A 16,103-nucleotide genomic window follows, 5' to 3' on the forward strand; every position below is an offset into this window, starting at 1 on the left:
TGTGGGACTCCAGATGGAGACAAGAGAACCAAATCTCATTTTTAATTGTATGGTAATTTAAAATTGGATAATATGGTGAACGTTACTCTTGTTAACTCGTTTAAGGTTATGTTAAATTTTGAAAGAATTTCTTACAAAAATTGATAAATAATTTATTTGATTATTACCAAACATTTACAAACATAGTTGCGTTAATTCATGGGCCACAGATCTTCACGCACATATGTTATTAAACAAAAGTTATTATTTTCATGACATTTTTTATTCGTGATCGTTCCATCAATAGCTTTGCACTCTAATATGCGTACACAGTCGACAAAAGTTCACAAAATTGAAAACTAGTGATATTTAGAAAAAATATTCTCTTACGTGAAGGTTCCTTCACTCACAGCATTATTTTTATTGGAACATTATGCTTAGCTGACTCCTCAACTTCCTCCTCATCAAAGTTTTAAGATGTCTCCAAATTCTAACCATTAGGCTATCACCATTTAAATCCTATTCGCTCATTAACTCTACATCACTTCACTTCATGACACCATATGAAAACTACCCAAATCTTGAAAGCTCTTCATATGCTAACGCCCCCTAGAAGTAGGAAGAAGAAGAAGACATTCTTACCTAGCAAAAATTGGCAACAACAAAACTCAAAAAGTTTATCAAACACCAAAAATTTGGAACTCTCCAACGAGAGATTCTAAAATGTACCCATAGTCATAATAACCTCTACCAATATTAAAATGTTTTTCCTCTAATGCAAGAGTGCAACCTTTCATCTTCCCGAAAGTCACCATCTTTATTAAATGCACAAAGTTCTCACTAACCCCTAAAAAGTTGTTAACTCTTTGTTGCTTATACCTAAAATGATAATTTCAAGATATAAATCTTCATTCTTTATCATATTTTTTACACATTTACTATCTCATAGTCTCGACTCCTGTTCATGCAAGTTAGAAAAACACATCTTGATCACATAGGAAAAAATATCCTTTTGATAGATTATCTCAATCTTTAATAATATGCTAAAATTAATTTTAATTCATATATAAATTTTGGTTCATTTATAACAATAGTGTAAGGGATTAAAAATTGTATTTGAGTTAGTAACTTCAAACTTCAATGACATTTAACAAAATTGTAAATCTTTATTGTACTACCGAATATCAAAACGACGAGGTCTCATAAAGTACGGTCAAGTACCGAGAATTATCTGACATCTCGTATTATCGAATACTGAGATAATGAGGTCTCACAATGTATTGTTGATAAATAAATACCAAGAACTATCTGTCATCTTGTACTACCAAATACTAAGATGATGAGATCTCATAATGTATTGTCGAGTACCGATATAATGAGGTTACATAGTGTATTCGACATACTATTGAGTACTTGAGTACCAAGAACTATATGACATGTCAACAAATCACAAACAACCTCTTAAACAACATACAAGATTAATGATGTCATTAATGAATACTTCATAATAAATACCCACAAATCATTATTAAAGGGCAATTGAGCTTCATTGGGTCCGACCTAATCATTTGTACAACCAAAGGTCCAACAAAACTATCATAAATAGGAGAACACTCTAAGGGAAAAGGTAATCCTAATTCTGAAGTAACATATTTTACTCAGACCAAGAACTGACTTAAGTGTCAGAGTATAATCGTAGGTACCCCTTCCTAGGACTTGAGAACCGAGAAGCCAAGAAAAGTCGAAGACTCGAAGATCGAAAAGCTAAAAAATTGAAGTCTAGGAAGTCGAGAAGCCAAAAAGCTAAAAAGGACACGTCTAAGAAGGATTATGCCCCTGTAATAACATTTTGGCATCCATCATGGGGTCGAAAGAAAACCTTATCAAGAAAGTCACATGGTAACCACCAAGAACATGACGAGCAACGATAAGCACTCAACCAAGCAAGAAAGAGTTAGACATGTTCAAAAGGAAGAACTTCAAAACAATGTACATCCTTAAGAAGAGGAGTGAGGAGGAAATAAGGGCTCTTCAAAAAAGAAAAAGCTCGCATGAAGCAAAAACTAAACAGTAAAACGATCCAAATCACACAAGACGGAAACTGAGACCTCACCAAACCTAATCAGCAAACCAATCTGAAAACAAAGGTCGACATCTCCTATCACTCGAGTACTAAGTCATATGCCTCCGCTAGCACTTTCTTGATGTCTTTCTATCGCAGCCCCTTCACCAAGGCTTTAATGGAAGCCTCTCTCCCAAGCAACTAGAGAAGTCCAGCGCTGGACAAATATGAGGGCACCACCGAATCAGACAAACACATCGACGCATATGTCACACAAATCAGTCTGTACACTGCTGATGACGCCCTTTTTTGTCGAGTGTTCCCCACCTCCCTAAAGGGTGTCGCCCTAAATTGGTTCACAAAACTCCCAATCGACTCCATCGATTGTTTTGATACCTTAGTCATGAAGTTCAGGGCACAATTGGCCACGAGCCGACCTCACCTCCTCAAGTCAATCACACTAGTTAATATAAGACAAGAGAAAACGAAGTTGCTGCAAGCATTCATGGAACGATTAGAGAAAGTATCCCTTAGCATCAGGAACCTAAGCCCTAGCGTAGTCATGCATCACATGGTCATCGCGCTCATGTGTAGGCCCCTTTTTGGATAGTCTTTGCAAAAAATCGATGCAAGCCTCGACGAGTTGCGACAAAATGAGGTCAAGTTCATGCACCTTAAAGAATTAAGAGAATTTCATACTAAGGTAAGGGTGACCGACAACATTGTTCATAAGAAGGTTAGTTGAGAAGAAGGCTAACCGACCTAAACCTAAATGTCGAGGGTCTCTATACCAAGCTTGACTTGCTATAAGAGTTATGTGACAAGATGAAAATAAGAAAAGAAGCTTGCAAAATGGAGCTTATCGATTTCAACACCTGATCGAGGAAGACGTGTCGAGAATGTGAAACGTCAGGCATATGAAGTTTTATTTCAGTTATATCAATGTAACTAGTGTACTCTTTCTTACCATCGATATTTTTTCCCTTTTTCCACTAAGTAGAATTTTGGCTGAGGAGGTTTTAACTAGAATTAGGTAAGAAAACATTCATATGATGTCATTATTTGTCCCCCTTGCTTTTAAGGCTAAATTAAAGAAATGTAACAACATTTCTGGCCAAGGTCAAATTCACCCAAGTGAATCCTTACTGAGAACAAGATTTAGAAAGGGCAACAACACTTTCGGCCAAGTTCGAATTCACTTAAGTGAATCACTTCTGAGAACGACATCTTGAAAGCGCGACAACATTCTCGACCAAGGTCGAATTCCTCCAAGTGAATCCCTACTGAGAACGACATTTGGAAAGTGACACAACACTCTAGGCCAAGGTCGAATTCACCCAAGTGAATCCCTACCCAGAACGACATGTGTAAAACATTACAACACTCTCGGCCAAGATCGAATTCACCCAAGTGAATCCCTGTCGTGAGCAATATCTCAAAATGCCAGAACGCTCTAGGCCAAGGTCGAATTCACCCAAGAAAATTCTTGTCAAGAAAGACATATGGAAAGCGCAACAATACTATCGACCAATGTCGAATTCACATAAGTGAATCCCTTACGAGAACAACATCTCGAAAGTGCGACAACATTCTCGACCAAGTTTGAGCTCACCCAAGTAAATTCCACCAATAATGACATTTGGAAAGTGATACAATGTTCTTGGCCAAGGTCGAATTCACCAGTGAATCACAGCCAAGAACGACATATGTAAAACGTGACAACGCTCTTGACCAAGGTTTAATTCACCCAAGTGAATCCCTACTAAGAACAACATCTAGAAAGCACGACAACGCTCTTAGCTAAGGTTGAATTTACCCAAGTGAATCATTGTCGAGAACAACATCTTGAAAGCACAACAACGTTCTTAACCAAGGTCAAATTCACCCAAGTGAATCCCTGCCGAGAACGACATTTGGAAAGTGACAAAACGTTCTCTCCCAAGGTCGAATTCACCCTATTGAATCCCTTCCGAGAACAATATTTGTGGAGCGCCACAACGTTCTCGATCAAGGTCCAGTTCACCTAAGTGAATCCCTACCGAGAACAACATATTAAAAGCGCTTTAGTGTTCACAGTCAAGATGGAATTCACCTCCATGAATCCCTATTAAAGAGCGACATCCAGAAAACACTGCATCTTTATATACCCTTCGTAGGCTTCGCTTACTCGATCCTGGGGGGTCGTGTACCCAACGAGGTTGACAACATATCGTAATGATAAAGAAACAAAAATTTATTTTCAGACTCTTCCCCTCGCTTGAGCTTGAGGGGTCATTGTATTACTGAATACATAAATGACGAGGTCTCATAATATAGTGTCTACCGAAAATTATCTAACATCTCGTACTACCAAATATTGAGAAGGCATCACAATGCACTGTCAAGTACTGAAAATTATCTATCATCTCATACTACCAAATACTGAGATGACGAGGTCTCCTAATGTACTATCGAATACCACAATGATAAGGTCTCATTTATATTATTATTATTATTTACCTTATTTGTTAAAAATATTTTTGTACTTATTATTATCAATTAATTTTCAACATAACAAATGTTTAAAATTTTCGAAACTACTTTAAAAATTTGTAGGTGACTAATCATTTTTATCTCTCATGACTCAATTAAATATTAATCAAAGCGTCTTAATCTTACATCACTTTGATTAATCAAAATCGTCCACTCTCACACTACTTCAAATAAATATTAATTAAAATCATCTTAACCCTACAAGACTTTGATTAATCAAAGTCGTTCAGTCTCACACTGCTTCATCTTCATCAAAACAAAATTGTTTCAGCTTTACACGATTTCAATACGAAGATGTGATATTCAAAATAATATTTTTTTTATCCATTTTAATAATAACTCACCCAAATTACAAACTGTTACGAAAATTTTCCTAATTTCTCTATATTTCATATAAAGGGTTCAAATTCATCTCAAACCAACCACTTCTTCTATCAATTCCCAACTTTAACATGGTAAAAAAAGAGAGTTGAAATGATAAATAAGACAACCTTGGAATTATACGTTAGTTAATACTACCTTATTCTTGTTATTTGTCAGATAAGATCTCTAGTTGTGTCCGTTATCAGGCTACTCTTCTTTATATCTTACCTAATTAAACCTGAAAACCTTAACCAATGTTTTTGACTTGAGAAATCAGAAAGAGACAGAGAAAGAGATAGAGGGGAAAGAAGTGAACAATGGAAGAAAGTGTGAAATTGAACATGTGGGGATACCAGGTCGCTACTTCTTCGCAGGCCTGCGTTTCAGCCATCAACTCCTACTGCCATCAGGTCACACATTTCACATCACCCCCCTCTCTCTCTGTATGATTTTTTTTTATTTTTTTTTATTTTGACTTTTGTCATTATTGAAATTCTTTGATATCAAAACTCAAATTGGGGGGGTCTCCTTTCAATGAAGGTTCTCATCTATGGTAGAAAAAGGTCTGTGATTCTGGAAGCACTGGCACATGACAATCAATGTGTCTTGGCCAACATCTTGGCAGCACATTTCCTTTACTCGCCTGATTCTTCTCGTGCTCTCACTTGTCTGCATGCCGCTGAGTCCCGCCTTGTACCTTTTCATTTGCTGCTTCTTCTTTTTTGTCTCTTTGACTCTTTCCACCAAAAAGAAAACCCCTTTGATGCGTTATTATAATTCTGTTGTTACAGGATCATGCCACCTTGTACGAGAAACTTGTTTTCGATGCCATCAGTTATTTGCTATCCGAAGATAGAGACGACGATGTTGCTCTTGAAATGCATTCCAAGGTCAGTGACTCAGTGGGTCCATTTGAGTGATATGCAAGTGTAATCAGTTTGAGGACCAACTTGGTGTAAAATGACAAAATTGGAAAACCTAGTTGATGCCAAAGTTGTCATTGAATTTTAGTGTGTTTATATACTTTTGGATGATTAAACTGATGTCACTTTCGAGGAGGACTAAAATAAGTACAAGTATTTACTCAATATTCAAGAATACGATTTCGCTGTGTTCATTGCTCTGCTACTTGTTTATATCTTAAAATGCATCTTGGAGATTTTCATCCTTTGTACATAAAATTCGGTCTTTGTTAACGTCAGATTGAAATATAAATTGCTGAAAGGAAAGTTTTGTAGAAAATTTTATTGATAAGAATTACTACAGGATGATGTTCCTACCTCTACCTGAGGAGGTAGTGTGAGTCCGCCTTCATTGGTTGCCAATGTCTGTCTGAGACAGCTGATGTGTTTATCAAGATACCCTAACACTCGAGTTTGTTCTAGAGTTTTATGGGGAAAGGATGTAAGCGTAGAAGTAGATATGCCTGTGACCTTACAAGTTACAGATATAGTGGTGACAGCTGATGAATACTTTGGTATCAATTGCATGATTTGTATACTAGAGAACAGGAAAGAACCATGAACAAAATAGTATATCCTAGAAGGCATTAAGTTAAGGGAATACAAATTAAATGTTGGCTTTTGAAAATTGATGTTTTTACAGGACACTTTGATCTTTAGTTATTCAGATGTGTGGGAACTGAATTTTAAACAAGGTTGTTAGATGACCTTTTGCTAATTGTTTACTAAGAAACTTCTATCTGAAGAGGAGAGTTCACTTCAGACTTCTGAAATGTTCGCCAAATGTATCTGCCTTCATAATGCTTTTGTATTCATCCGATTTGCTATTCAAACTCTCTTGATTAATGTTGCTTGTTTTTGTTTTGAAGCTTCTAAAAGAGTTCCCAAGAGATCTGGTTTCCCTAAAGAGAGCACAAGTCTTATGCTTCTACATGGGTCTACCTGGTCTTTCTTTGTCTCTTATTCAACAGGTTCCGTCTAACTAGAAAACATTTCTGTTTCATTTTTGCTACAATTGATTTGTGGAAATCAGTGTTTTATTTGCATATAGAGAGGTAGATTTATATTAGTATAATATTTTTGAATCACGCATATTGTTTAAAGAAGTTGCAAAATGTTAATATAATGGATAATGGATGCTTCTTTAACTTATATACTGGAGGAATAAAAGGTTTGTACATCTCTGAAGCCCACTAAATTAGATTATTGGAAAGTTTAGTGTTAGTCAGAATTTACTTTCATTATTTTTGCTTCCTTTATTTTGGGTTGCCTGGACAGGTTAAGCTGGGATTTAGAAGCCTTTCACAGCCTAAATTTGGTTTCTTGGTAGCCATGGGAATATATAATCAACCTAGTTCTTAGCCCAAAATTCTCTATTGATTTGACATCTTTTAAGGGAAAAATTAGTCTTGTTAGCTTTTAATTGTTATTGTAATGTAATTTTATGATACAAATATCAAAATAGTATCAAACACCAGAATAAGGAACATCAAATAATTTGTTTAATTAGTCCATCCTTATCCTACCCTGATGTGTAATATTTGCCATCCAAATAGGATGTAACTTTGTATTATTTGTCAATTAAGGGACGGTTTGAGTAGTTTGCTGCTTCTTATTATTATTGATGAAAAGTGAGTACCGTGTCCTTTTATGTTTTACAGGTTCTACCTCAAAATGAAGGACAAAACTATATATATGGCATGCTTGCGTTCCCTTTGCTGGAGCTTGGGCGGATGGAGGATGCTGAGAAAGCTGCCAGTAGGGGATTTGAGATCAATAAGCAAGACATCTGGTCACAGCATGCTGTAGGTCAATGTAATTGTTGATATTCACTCTTTACCTTAGAGTAGATGTGCTTATTACTATCTTTCAAGTTTTTTACTTAACAATTAAGATTTTGAATAAATCTCCACTTGTTCTCTTTGCTTACTTGGCAATACAAGCTTAATCTTGTTCTGCTGCTACGTATGCAAAAAGAAAGTTGAGGTTTACAGAAAAATCGAGCAATTAACCATTGATAAGGGAATTATCTCAAGATTTAGTTTGGGCATGATGAAGTCACAAGTTATGAACAGATGATACTGTCAATTGAGTAATATGTTGTAACAAGAAATTTTCATAAATTATATTTTTGTCCCAAATTAGTGTAAATTGATTGAATTTTGTTCTGCAGTTATGCCATGTGCTTCAGTACAAGTGTTGTTTTAGAGAAGCTGTTAAGTTCATGGAAGAATGTTCGTCATCATGGTGTTCTGCTTCATCTTTCATGTAAGAACTTTATTTGTTTAATCATAGTTTTGCCTAATTTTGTATTAATCGGCTAAAGAAATTTCATTCTTTCAGGTTGACACACAATTGGTGGCATGCGGCCATTTGTTACTTAGAGGGTAATGCTCCGAGACAAAGAGTTTTAGAGATATATGACAATTATATATGGAAGGAGCTAGACAAAAATGATTCTATGAAGGCAGAGGTATGTGATTTCATAAGCTTTGTCTTTACCAGTAGGTTCTCGCTTTTTTTCCATTTGTCATAAGTTCTAATCTCTCGGAATACAGGTTTACTTAAATGCTGCTGGTCTGCTTTTGCGGTTGTGTGTACGTGGTGAATTGGATATCTGTGGTGATCGCCTCAAGTTGCTTTCAGAATGCCTAACTAATCAAGTAAGTTAAGATACAGCCCACATGTTCTATGGAATCAAGGAAAAAAGTAATATTGTATGACAATTTAGTATGCAATTGGAAATATTGATCTGAGTTGTGTATTCTGGTTCACTTTTTGTTAGGTTAATAAACTGTATTCTCTTTCGATGTATTAAAACTTACACCAGATTTGGCATTAATCTGGTGACACTTCCAGTTTACATTTTAAATGAAAAAGAAAATACAAGAGAAAACTGAATGGAAAGTAGTACAAGAGTGCATGTGTGTGTAACGTCGTCAAACTGTTTTTAAGCCCCTAAATTTATAATTTGCAAGATGAAATGTACATAACATATAAAACATGAGATCAAATGAACCTTTTGTTTTTAAATGTAAGTTTTTTAGCGATGATGTTCTTTTAGCACTTGCTCAAGTATCTTGTTGAGAAAATTTCTCATTTGTGCAGTTCAAGGATATTCATTCTGTGTTTCTTGTGCATTTCATGGATGTATGTTGAATGTTCAGGAAAACTGGTATATAGAGTGGCACTTTGATGTCTTGATAGTGTGGACTTTGGCAAAGTCTGGAGAAATTTCTAAAGCAGAAGATCTTCTAAAGGGCTTAAAAAACAGGTAGAAGTGTTATATTTTGCGTAAAGTAATTGAGATACAATGTTGCATTCCATGAATTGTGATAGATTTATGTTATCTTACTGTAGGTTTTTGAGGATGACTAAAGGGAAGCAACAAATAATGAAGAGAGGAATGATGGTATGCTTCAGTAGCTGCTTCCATGAACATATAAAAATCTCTTTAGATAGTTGTCTAGTTCATAGCTCAAATTCTTTATTCTGCGGGGGAACGCGATAACCATGCTTTGTTGCACTCATTTTAACAAAAGTACAAGTCAAACACGGGAGTGCAGTGCTGAACTATTTACCTCTTGACATCACATCCCATGTTTGATCCACTGTTTGCATTTTGCAGAGAGTTGAAAAAAATAGAGATATATTGATTGTGGCCTAAAAGTAGTTTATCATGTTCATACTTGGTGGTTCAAACATATTACTTCCAAGCAATAAATAACTGCTTTGGTTACATATACAGCTTCATAGTTTTGTACTGCAGTTGTTGGTTATACAATGTTCTCATTAACTAAATCTTTTCTATCTTCATTGAAATCCTTACCTCCATTTCTCTTGTATTAACTTAGCTTGCAGAAGCACTTTATGCGTACGGAATAGGAGACGAGAAACATGGACTGGATTTACTTGATCCAGATTTTGACGCCACTGATTATAAGGTTGGATCCCGATAACCCACTTTTACGTACCGTGGCCTCACTTTTCTTGATTTTGCAACTTAACAAAATATCAATTACACTGTTTTGAAGATCATTGGGGCATCTGACGAACAAGTGGACGTATTCAATGAAGTTTGGTACAACATGTTGCTGAATACTGGGAAAGCGTTGAAGGGTAAAATCTCGAACTTTTTCTCTGACGTTGAAACCCACGAATCATCTCTAACTATATTATGATGAAATTAATCACAGCAATCGAAGTGTTGGAGAAGCAAATCAAGAAGAGAGATGGGGTCCCCTATTTGTGGCGTCTACTAGTACGTGCTGCTTTGTCTTTAAGCATTCTAGTTATGGTTTCAGAGCATTTTAATTTAACCTTTATGCATTTAAATGACATTTTTTTTTTCAGGAGAGGGGATACAAATTAGCTAACAAGCCAGAAGAAAAAATTGCGAGCGAGAAAGCCACCTCTTTGGAGAGTCGTTACTTTAATTGAGGGAATAATCATAGAACCAAATCGTGACCGGTTCTTTTGTATGTGTATATTCACCATTTCAAAATCCAATACTTCATTGGGTAAAATGGTATACAAAATAAAGTGCAACAAAATTCATAAAAAAACATACGCTTCCTTCCACCATAAATTCGTGTATGTTTGGACGTAAATTAAGAAACTCAAATGCTGTATTTTTATTCTCAAAACAAATGATGTTGTAAATTTTGTTAGGGTGTGTAAGTGTCTGCGAATGATTTGAAAGCACAGGGTTGGAAGTTGGTGTGTGACGTTATGTTGGATCGGAGTGCAGAGGTGGCGAATAAGCAATTTGGCATTGATTAAGGTTGTAGGAAAAAACAAAGGTGTGGGCCATGGCGGGTGCCATGAACCGTCTAATTTGGAAACGCTAATGACGGGAGAGAAAGATGGTGGTGAGTAGTGATTTTGAAGTTGACGTCGTCGTCAAAAAGCTTCTTTAGAAGACTTTTTAACCCAACCTGACCAATGTAGAACTTCCACACCAATCTTGGTGAAAGCATTCCAAACAGCAACCACTTTAAAAAAATCCACGCCCTCACTTTATTCCACAACAAATCTTTAATAATTGGAAACCAAAAAGAGAAGTAAAAATGTTGAAGAAATGTAGTTTGCAAGAGAGTTATAGTATTTAGGATGTGAGTTAGTACAAAATAAGTGAGTTGTATTGTTGACTATTGAGGTGAATTGACGTAACGTAACCACAGACAAAATAGAATAAAAATAAAAACCCTCGTGCGTGCGTTCAATTCTAAGTATTAACCTCGTCATAATAACAAATTAACTTGAACCAAAAACAACTCATCATGGTTTGGGTGGGGTCAGGTCAACGTTGCCGTCCGACACAAGTGCAACTTCACAGTCAAACTCCACATGAGCACACGGCCCCATAATAAAGAACACTCTTTTTTTCACTCCTTTGCCGCCACCGTCCGACTCCGCACCCGCCGCAGCTCCTCCACCACCTCCCTTGAGTCCGGCCGGTCGTCCTTATCTGCCGCCACGCATCGGAACGCCAGTTCCGCGACGGCAGCCACGCCGTCACTGTCGGCGCGTTTAAAAGCCGGATCCAGAACTTGGTGGAGCTGTCCCATCTGGATCCTGGAAACAACCAAATCCGCAAGCGCCATTTCGCGCTTGTCTCTACTCTGGTCCACCGCTTTCATTCCCGAGATAAGCTCCAACAACACAACTCCGAAACTGTACACGTCACTCTTTTCCGTCAACCGGAACGACCGGTGGTAATCTGGGTCCAGATATCCCGGTGTTCCTTGCGGGCCGGTCCAAACAAACCCGTTCGAAGACGACGTCGTATCCTGCACCACCAAAAGCCGCGACAACCCGAAATCTCCCACCTTGATCCTCATATCTCTCTCCACGAAAATATTCGACGACGTTATATCTCTGTGGACAACCGGCGGAACCACCGAGAAGTGAAGATACTCCATTGCTAACGCCGTTTGTAACGCGATTTCGAGCCTCACTTGCCACGTCAGCGATCCTTTGCGGTGGTGCAAATGCTCCGCCAGGGTTCCGTTGGGGATGTACTCGTAGATGAGGAGAAGTCCCCTCGGGTCGCTGCAGTAACCGTGGAGCTTCACAAGGTTCACGTGGTGAATCGAGGAGAGGATGAGGATCTCGTTGCAGAAGGACTTGGTAGAGAACGCGGCGGAGGAGTGGTGGCGGTGGAGGTACTTCACCGCCGCGAGGCGACCGTCGCGGAGCTGCGCGAGGTAGACAGAGCCGAACCCGCCGTCGCCGATTTTCCGCTTGGGATCGAAGTTGTGGGTGGCGGCGGCGAGGTCGTCGTAGGTGAAGACGGGAGGTAGGAGGCTGGCGGAGCGGTGGTGGTGGAGGAAGAGAGTGGTGGGGTCTTGCTGCGTGGCGGAGGAGGCCTTTGACCTGGCGGAGCGTAGGATGGCGGTGGCAACTGAGATTAGGAGAAGCAGGGAGGTGAAGGCGATGACGGTGCTGAAAAGGGCCATTTTGTTGGGTTTGAATTTGTGAATCCATGGTGGGGAGAGTGTGGATTGGGAGCGGAAGCGGAAACAGAGGAATGGGTTGTTCTGGGAGGAGGAGTTGAAGCCGCAGAGGCCGTTGTTGGCGCGGCAGAGGGTGCAGTTGGTGAAGTAGGGGTCACTGGTTTGGTCCCAGTCGAGTTGGATTCCGGTTTGGAGTAACTGTTGGAGGAAGCCAAGGATGTCGGTTTGGCAGGGGGGGTCTGAGTACTGAGGGGAGTGGTGGGTGGATCTACAGTCAGGGAGGAGGTGGGAGGGGGTTTTGATGAGGTGGCATTGGGAGGGGCAGTGGGAGCAGTTGGGGAGGGAAGGCGGAGAGCAGGGGCGGAGGAAGGAGAGGCGGGAGCATGTGGCCGCTGAGACGCGAAAGGGGGTGGCAGAGAGGTTTATGGGGCGGGTTGGAATGGAGGGGAAGGAGGGGCAGTTGGGAAAAGAGGTTGGGTGAGGGTGAGGGTGTGGGTGAGGGGAGAGGGTTATGGAGGAGGTGTTGGAGTTGTAGGAGAGTATGGAGAAGGAGAGGTTGTTGATGGAGATGAAAGAATGGGGGGTGGAGCAGGTTAGGTGGAAGGATGGGTGGCCACAGCCTGGTGTGGAGGAGAAAGGAAAAGGGGGATTGGAGGAAAAGGGAGGACAGTGGTGAGAGTTTGTGTTTGTGTTTGTTTTTGTGTTAGAGTTGGAAGAGCATGTTTGAGTGTTGGAGGGTTTGAAGAGGAGGGAGAGGAAGAGGAAAATGAACAAGATAGAGGAAGAAGACATTGATGACTCATGAATGGAAAGCAAATGAGATCTGGATTTGGGGAAACTGGGTTCCACTCACTGCTCTGTTACTACTACCTTCTATTCTATGTTGTTGGAGTTTGGAGAGATAAAGAGAGGGTCACGTGCACCACTGGGACAAAACACAATAACTAATCACTCTTTTTCACATCCTCTTCTTTTAAGTAATTATGTTTTTTATTTCAAGCTTCACTTCTTTATGTCTGAATTCTATTTACAAAATTAACCATAAAACATTTATGTTCCTTTATATATTAAGAAGGGTAATTTAATAGGATAAGTTCCATTAATTGTATTCATTCAAACAAAAATAATTGTGGAAAGAGGGAAGTGTTGCGCGCCACTTCCGCTCCTGGTCTTCTTACTCATTTTCCTTTTCACTGTTCAGTGTAAAACATATTTATTACTTACTATATAAATAAAATACACCAATTAGTGTAGGAGACCATCTTGTAGAAGTATAAAATTATAGAAAAATATATTATTAATCTTATACTTTTACTCAAGTCAAATATAGTCAAGGTATGTACCCTTTTATAGTCACACATCTAACCTTCAAATTAGAAAAAAAGTTCAAATTTAAGTCATTATAACTTTGATTTATTTTTTCCCGAATAATATGTTTTAGCAAAAAATCCCAAATGGTCCCTTCTCTACTTTACTTCCTCGAAAATACCACTTTAGTGTAGGAAGAGGGAATTCAGATCCCTCATAGCAAACTCCCAATTGTGTTTTGCGTTTTGGGTTAAACAAATTCCCCCCATAATCGACTTTTTTTTATTTATGTTCATAATCGACTTTTCACTTTTTTATTTATGTTCTCGAATGAGACGAGACCGAAAGAACTATTACCTATTATCTCTGATCGATCGGTCCCACTCAGTTCAGCAATTCCACCTTATCTTGGTCAGCCCCCGATCCTTCACTTCGGTCAAACTCCTCTTTTCTTTGTAGGTTATCGGTCGGGAGGACATCTGTAAAAGGTGCTCCAACGATTAAGTAATTATTCGATATTCGATGCTCGGTGCATTTAAGGCGTGATAATAATGTACTTTTTTCACAAAACTTGTAACTTTTTATATGATTATCATGGGTCTATTATTATTGGATCGGATTAACGTTTGGATCCTGATTAAGAACATATTACCTAATGCTTACTTATTGTTTAGACTCTTGAATCTTCTTTTGATCTTTAATATCTTTGAGCATGTTGATCGACACAAACTTGGTATCGAAGTCTACGAAATTCGTCTGATTTCGACCGATACACTTACCCCAGGCTCGAGAGGTTCAACCTAAAGAGTCTAGATGTGACTGTTGCGCTTTTTTAGGTGGGATGTGACGTTGACAACGCCCAAAACCTTGACAAGACGTGCCTCATAATTACTTAGTTTTTGGACGCGAAATTGTACGATGCAATGAGGACCATTAGATCAAAAGCGATCTAATGGTTGAGATCAAAGAGACATTTTACTGTTCCTCCCCCCAACACCTATAAATAGTGGTCCCCCACCATTTGTCCATACTTTGCTCCAACTTTCAAACCCTACAACCTGGCAAGGTGTTTTCCCTTCATTCCGAGAGATTAGTCATGTCTTCTCCTTCTAGCTCTTCTAACTCCACTTCGTCCTTTTCTTCTTCATCATCCTCTTCGTCCGAGTCATCCTCAACCAAGACCCTGTCAGTCAGGGTCATCCAAGTCTTGCCCCCATTGTCGGCTCTACAAGAGTTGATCACTCGTGGGGTGAAACCATAGGTTCCTCCCAACTTAGGGAGGTTGTATTGTCAGACATAAACTCAGTTAAGGCAAACGATCAGGCCATGGTTGTCGACCGATCAACCCCTTGTTAGGGAGTCATCCCATCGTATGGGGTTCGATTAGGTTGATCCTAAGGTTACTGGGTATTTTTCCCAATTTTGGAACTCTTCCTCAGTTGCCTCTTTTGTGGACAAAGTGTGCCTTTTGAAACCTAATGTTGTTGATGGCATCCTTGCTATAGATTCGTGTCATCCGAGCGATAATGTTTGCATCGGTCGGGCTACTTTCGAACCTCCTTTTTTGTTTGTCTATTCTTGCTTTTTCTCCAAACTTCACGTTGCTTTCCCTTCGATGAGTTTACCATGGGTGTCCTTCGGGTGCTCAACGCTGCTCCCTCTCAGCTTCATCCCAAATCATGGGCTTCCTTTCAAGCCTTTCGGCTTGTTTGTGACATGTTGTCTACGTCCCTCCTCCGAGACGTTCCTTCATTACTATACCTCTCACCTGACCAACCCTGTAAGTTGGCTATCACTTATCAGTTGGTCAAGAAACGTTCTTTTTGCCCCATACACCACCTCATACACAAAATTCAAAGGTAAGTTCTTTAAGATTTTTGTGGAGTCGAAGGATGTGGAGTATTTCGTTAATCAAAATGGTTAGTACAAATTTCCTTTTTATTAGACCAAGACCCCCACTCAGTTCAAACAATGGCCTCGTTCTTCCTCAAGCGTCGAGGACTTAGAGGTTTACGCTATTTTTTATAAGCTACCAAGAAGACTCCCTACCTGAAAACTCTTGTCCATATATAAGTCGTCAGCCACCACCACTTAGTCGCGTCATGGCACCCCAAGACGTCTACCTCAACCCTCTCCCATCCGATTGAGCTCACTCTCTCCAGCTGGTGCTGTCGAAGGTTCCCTTCCAATCCTTGGTGGGAACCTCCAACTTTCCAAAGGAGTGTGAGTTAGCTTGTTGTCGATTGAAGAGGAGACACTGAATTCGACCTCTCGGCAGTACCTCTTCTCGACGGTGATCGAAATGCAAGCCCGATCTCTGGTGATGACGAGGCTTATTTCTGATCAAACAAATCAACAAACTGTTGAAGAGATCTCCCGCCTTGAACATGAGTTGGTCGTGGCCTCAAATCGTTGAAGTTGGCACTTGAAGCAATATCG

At 39.2% G+C, this 16,103-nt stretch overlaps 2 protein-coding genes across 3 annotated transcripts; one reads left to right on the forward strand and one right to left on the reverse strand.

Annotated features, from left to right (window-relative positions):
- The first annotated feature begins 4,817 nt into the window (after positions 1 to 4,817).
- On the forward strand, positions 4,818 to 10,568 carry LOC137810711 (Tetratricopeptide repeat (TPR)-like superfamily protein). 2 transcript variants are annotated; one of them, XM_068612119.1, is made up of 14 exons: positions 4,818 to 5,346; positions 5,477 to 5,629; positions 5,728 to 5,826; positions 6,768 to 6,869; positions 7,560 to 7,703; positions 8,072 to 8,166; positions 8,242 to 8,371; positions 8,457 to 8,561; positions 9,066 to 9,172; positions 9,259 to 9,310; positions 9,753 to 9,842; positions 9,933 to 10,017; positions 10,095 to 10,159; positions 10,252 to 10,568. In XM_068612119.1, exons 1-14 carry the CDS (start codon positions 5,254 to 5,256, stop codon positions 10,336 to 10,338), a joined length of 1,407 nt encoding a protein of 468 aa, XP_068468220.1. In that variant the 5' UTR covers positions 4,818 to 5,253; the 3' UTR covers positions 10,339 to 10,568. The 2 variants fall into 2 exon arrangements, with proteins under 2 accessions (XP_068468220.1, XP_090154420.1); XM_090298294.1 differs by lacking the exons at positions 4,818 to 5,346; positions 5,477 to 5,629; positions 5,728 to 5,826; positions 6,768 to 6,869 and having other exon boundaries at positions 7,579 to 7,713.
- Positions 10,569 to 10,981: 413 nt separating this feature from the next.
- On the reverse strand, positions 10,982 to 13,397 carry LOC137810710 (Protein kinase superfamily protein). The gene has a single exon (XM_068612117.1). It carries the CDS (start codon positions 13,146 to 13,148, stop codon positions 11,286 to 11,288), a length of 1,863 nt encoding a protein of 620 aa, XP_068468218.1. The 5' UTR covers positions 13,149 to 13,397; the 3' UTR covers positions 10,982 to 11,285.
- Between the last annotated feature and the right edge of the window lie 2,706 nt (positions 13,398 to 16,103).

This window comes from Phaseolus vulgaris, chromosome 2 (genome assembly GCF_051622355.1).
Source record: "Phaseolus vulgaris cultivar YP4 chromosome 2, ASM5162235v1, whole genome shotgun sequence".
In the NCBI taxonomy this organism is placed as follows: Eukaryota; Viridiplantae; Streptophyta; class Magnoliopsida; order Fabales; family Fabaceae; genus Phaseolus; species Phaseolus vulgaris.

What these genes read in the sequence shown, in the direction of transcription:
- LOC137810711 (XM_068612119.1), top strand. Translation starts at nt 5,254, where the DNA reads ATGGAAGAAAGTGTGAAATTGAACATGTGGGGATACCAGGTCGCTACT. An exon ending in CTCTTGAAATGCATTCCAAG is followed by an intron (nt 5,827 to 6,767) that starts GTCAGTGACTCA and finishes TTTGTTTTGAAG; the next exon opens with CTTCTAAAAGAGTTCCCAAG. An exon ending in CAGAATGCCTAACTAATCAA is followed by an intron (nt 8,562 to 9,065) that starts GTAAGTTAAGAT and finishes TTGAATGTTCAG; the next exon opens with GAAAACTGGTATATAGAGTG.
- LOC137810710 (XM_068612117.1), bottom strand. Translation starts at nt 13,148, where the DNA reads ATGTCTTCTTCCTCTATCTTGTTCATTTTCCTCTTCCTCTCCCTCCTC.